We start from the raw sequence: 5,078 nt of genomic DNA, 5'->3' as shown, positions 1-5,078 counted from the left end.
TAGTGATGTGTACCTGGACCCGCCGATGAGGATGGGAAGGCTCCTGGGCTGGGGAGGAAGGAGGGTGGGTAGCGCTGCAGCAGAGGAGTGCTCCCAGCAGCACTGCAGCTTTGGGCTGTCTCTGGCAGCAACGCTGCCCTGTTTCCGTGGACCGGGATCCCAGATATCACAGTTTCCATGTTCCTCTGTTATTATTTTCCGAATCACTAGGGCTATGTGAAATAACAGCCTCGCACGTCTCACGGTGCTCCTTCTCCTTGTCTGTAAGCTGCAGATGGGTCACTGGTGTGTGGCTTTCATGGACCTCCTACATGGAGCAGAGACGGGCAGACCCAGACAGTGCGGGAGCCTCTCCTGAGCCGCAAGCCTTGAGAAACTGATGGGTGGCCACCAACCGGGCTGTTCTTGTAGCCACAACGTGGGACAACGGCATAAAACTGTCTGCCGCAGAGTGGATCTTTCCTGTGGTGATTTTTTAAACTGTTTTAAGTCAGGAGCTGTGGAGACAAGCAGTCGCAGCCATACATCAAAGTTGGGGAGCCACAACCCAACCAGGGTTCATTAAATAGGAAGTATCAATTTAAGTACAATCCCTTTGTCTTCCTGACTGCCAGGTAGCTGTTCCATTCAGCTAATGTCTTTTTGCTCCAGTTCATCATAACATGATACGTAGGAAATAAGTTTCTTCACACACTGCTCTACAAATTGGCCCAAGACATTTGCAGTGGTGGTGTACTGAGCTCCGTTGTAAGGCTGTTTTTCTGATTAATCTGTCTGCCTTTAATTTACCCGATCCATTAAAACTTACTTTAATGACAGAGAAATCAGTGAATTATCCATTCTGTTATACATTAGTGGTGTATTAAAGTATTAGTGCATTCCAGAAGGTGAGCAGTGAATAAAACATGCTCTGAACATGTGGTTATGCAACTGTTCTGTGGAAATGAAACGGACAAACAGTACATTTGATTAATTTTTCTCCCCAGTAAACTGGCACTGTGATTCACTTTCAGCTAAATTTGCAATCTGTGTTCTCAGGTGGCATTAATATTGGAGCCCCAGCAGGAAAGCTGTGGCGGCTGGGGCTGCTTTGATTGCGTTTTTACAAGAAGTCGTTGGAGAGAGCAGGGACCTTGATGCAAATGTGCTGGTAAATGAAATGCAGAGCTTTTAGGTTCTCTGTAGGTGGGTCAGGCCGTTCACATTCACCCAGAGTAAGAGTGACGAGTGCTCAGGTGAAGGCTCTGTTAAGGTGGCACAATGGGGGTCTTTGTGTGGCTTGGTTGCTCTGTATCGAATTTACTCTATTGACAGATAAGAATCATCTTTTTGATACCCGCTGACTCCGTAAACACCAGGACTCGAGCTGTCTCAGGAATGGAGACTCTGGGACTAAATCTCTGTCAGGAGTTTGCTGGAAATGAAAAAGCTTGCAGAGGGTCCAGCACTTTCTTCCTGGCTTGTTAGAGATGCAGAATAAAATAAGAATTCCTTTTTACTGTTGCTTCCCTGATGCAGAATTCCTTTCAGCCTTTAAAGCTATATTTTGTAGCCTTCGGGCTGGTCTTACTGTTTTTTTCCTAATTGACTTGACTTGGAAAGTTCACAGTACCCTGTTAGATTGTGTAATATTTAACTTAGCATCAAAAATGAGGATCTTGGAATTGGTGTCAAATGGATGCTGTTCCCCTCTGAATAGCAAAGCCCATTCATAGCCATCCAAGTATTCCACTTGCTAATGCTAATGAATAACTTTCTGGACCTCTGCAAAGAGTAACCACAAAAAGGTGGGATGGGAATGGCATAAAGCAGGTATTGAGAACACGTGATTCGCACTGTCTAAATCCAGATACAGCTTTTAGATCTTTTTTTATTCATGAGGTTCTTTTAAAGTTATAGTTTCTAGCTTTTCACAAAGCTTTAGCATAGCAGCCTTTTCGGATGCCAAGTTCAGTGATGACTAACACTATTTACAGGACTGTTTTGTAATCTCAGATCAGCCCACATTAACGGGAAGTTACGTTTTCCCATCAGTCTTTCAAATGGTGCCCAAGAGTTTCTGAGGCCAGAGTCGGCTATCCAGGCTCTCCTGTTTGGAAAAAACGATGTCAGCTTTCAGAATGATGTTTTCAGAAATTTCTGCTGCAGTTAGGGAGGTCAAATTGGGCTTCTTCCATCTGATTTTTCTTGCGTTAGGACCTTTCATTCCTCTGTTCTAAAAGCTGCTGGCAAAAATAAGCAGAGGAGGTATTGCATAAGCACCACAAAGTCATTTGCCTGATCTGCATTTCTCGGTGCATGAGATCAGCTCAGAATATCTGATATGAGAAAGCTACTGGTGCACAACTGCTGTAACTGATAGGAGTTACCTCTGTGAGTCATCTGGTAGGATGGTAAGTTGGTCTTTTTTTTTTTTTTTAAAGTTCAAGTTTTTATGAGTGTTTTTATAAAGCTCTGTCGCCGTTACTGTAAAACCCAAGAAAATCTGGCTCGAAGCCTTTGTAATATGAATCAGTGCATCCATATGCTTCCAAGTGACCTCGCAGTCTGGAAGAATGCCATTTGATCCCAGTGTTTAAAGGGAAAAAAGAGGAGAGCTGCTGTAAAAAAGATTGACAGAGGGGTTAAAGCAGAGATGTTGCTCTCTCAGATGTGCTGCCTTCCCGGACATCGGGACTGTCACCAGGCGAGTGACTCCTGGTGCCAGCTCCGGCAGCCAGCGGTGCTGCCCTTGGGTTGTGATCTCAGGCACGGAGCGTCCGCTCTGCAGATGATGAAGCTGCATCAGGCCAGAAATGAGAATGTGGATGATGCCCTGGCCAGCTCTGGTCTTCCACGGGATGGAGGAGATCAGGAACTGCTTTCAGAAAAAGAAAAAAAAAAATTAAAATGCCCTTTTTGTGCGCGTGTGTGTGCGTGTGTGCGCGCGTGTGTGTGTGTGTTACAGATCTCTTGTGTGTCACACCAAGCCCAGAAAGATGAGCTTGTGTTGCAGAGAAATTGCATTTTCTTAGGAAATACCCCATTGCAGTGAGTTGTGTGAATGCCAAAAGCCGGTGGGAGGGAAAGGCTGGGAGCCAGGAACTATGTGTGTGATGCTGCCCTTGAGTTTTGGGGCCTTGTCTTCTCTCGCAGCTCCAGCTGAAGACTCAGCAGATGCTGTTAAAACAGGGGGTGGGCAGGGAATCTCACAAATGCTGTGCAGGCTTGCTGAGCGAGGAGGGCTAAAATACGTGGCCCTGGCTGCAGCCTCCTCACTCCCTGCAGCAGAGCTCCAGGTGTCTCTGCAGGCTGAGCCCCTTGGAACGGGCACAGTGCTTTGAGCTGGCAAGAGACTTCCCAACAGGATGGTTGGAAAATGCAGATTTTGAAAGAAATCGAAATGTTCTGTGGGGAACGTGTTGATTTCTTCATCAGGTTTTTCTGCTGGAAAGCAGGCGGCTTTCCCAGGGTGACCGTGTGCTGCTGAGCTGGGAGCCCAGGCACACAGGGAGCCCAGGCACTGCTCTCGCCTCCCGAAACACTGATGATGGGTCTTGGCAGGGCAGGGTGAGGGGAAATATTGGCGTTTTTCCTCTTCAGAAGAGATTTTGATGTGGGCTATAAGTGAGGCATGTTTGTGTGTTTGTTTTTAAACAGGTAATTCACAGGTCCTATGTGTGAAAATACAATAAACCTGAGGTTAAGTTACATTTTTCCAGTGAAAGAGACTGAAAACGATTTATCAAGTGAAACAGTTAAAGACCAGGACAGTTATGCTTTGTCTAATGCCAAGGGAACTAACCCCTCCTCCTTCTCCTTGTCCTCAGGTTCAGTGGCAAATATGAACATTTGTCAACATTTGACACAGCTCCTTGGGACATCATGAATTTGCTGGAATCTAGACCACAGAGCACTTGCATTAGCGCTTTTTAAATTCGAATTTAATTTAACTGAAAGAAATAAAATCTTCTGGATCAACTGTAGAGATGGCTAGCAAAAGAAAATCTACAACTCCCTGCATGATATCAGTAAAAACACTGGTGCTTCAGGAGACTGAACTGGACGCTGTGGAAGACGATCGTGAAGGAAAGCAACAAGATGCTCCTGCGGAAGGGGCAGCAGCTAGTGATGCTGCTGCTGGTAACAGTAATACTGGAGCTTTGTCTAATGGGCACCGTGGGATTGCTGATAGTGACACTTACATCTGCAAGTCTTGTGACTTTGGATCTCAAGACGTTCATCACTTCTTTGGGCACTTGGACTCTGAGCACTTAGACTTTAGCAAAGACCCTGCGTTTGCATGTGTTGCGTGCAACTTTCTGGCAAATAGCCATGAAGGGCTCTCGCACCACAATGCAGAGACACACGCCCATGAAACGAGCTTCGTCTGGAGGGTGGCTAAGCAGGACAATCGTACAACTGTGGAGCAAAGTCTCTGCGAGGCCACCAGCAGCCATGACCTTCCGGGAGAGGTCCCTGAAGAAGGGGTGGACAGCCAGTCTGAAATTATCATTACCAAAACCCCTATCATGAAGATAATGAAAGGTAAACCGGAGGCCAAAAAAATCCACACGCTGAAGGAGAATGCGTCCAGTCAGCTGGGCAGCGAGTCGGAGGCGAAAGATGGAGAGCATTCATTTCCAAATGGGTCCGTGCCGGTCAGCCAGCCCACTGCAACTTCGACAAAATCATCTCGTATAGTGAATGGCTCCATCTTGGGAAATGTGCCTGTTCTGCAGGCGGGTGTTGCACAACTCGTGTCACTGCAGCAGCAACCCCCGCTGCATCAGCAGCTCCCTACGTCCAAGTCTCTTCCCAAGGTGATGATCCCTCTGAGCAGCATTCCGACGTACAACGCTGCCATGGACTCCAACAGCTTCCTCAAAAACTCTTTCCACAAGTTCCCCTACCCCACCAAAGCTGAGCTCTGCTACTTGACCGTAGTGACGAAGTACCCCGAAGAGCAGCTGAAGATCTGGTTCACTGCGCAGAGGTTGAAGCAGGGCATCAGCTGGTCACCGGAGGAGATCGAAGATGCCAGGAAGAAGATGTTCAACACCGTTATTCAGTCCGTGCCGCAACCCACCATTACAGTT

The 5,078-nt window shown here is 47.0% G+C and overlaps 1 protein-coding gene across 1 annotated transcript; it reads left to right on the top strand.

Annotated features, from left to right (window-relative positions):
* Window positions 1–3,968: 3,968 nt before the first annotated feature.
* ZHX3 (zinc fingers and homeoboxes 3) lies at window positions 3,969–5,072 on the top strand (the record flags this gene model as incomplete). Its single annotated transcript, XM_009873636.1, has 1 exon — window positions 3,969–5,072. A coding segment is annotated over exon 1 (1,104 nt), but the record flags the coding sequence as incomplete, so codon positions are not given.
* Between the last annotated feature and the right edge of the window lie 6 nt (window positions 5,073–5,078).

This window comes from Apaloderma vittatum, unplaced genomic scaffold (genome assembly GCF_000703405.1).
Source record: "Apaloderma vittatum isolate BGI_N311 unplaced genomic scaffold, ASM70340v1 scaffold33767, whole genome shotgun sequence".
NCBI classification, from domain to species: domain Eukaryota; kingdom Metazoa; phylum Chordata; class Aves; order Trogoniformes; family Trogonidae; genus Apaloderma; species Apaloderma vittatum.
The sequence above is the reverse complement of the archived record's forward strand: the minus strand, read 5'-3'. Positions and strand labels throughout refer to the sequence as shown.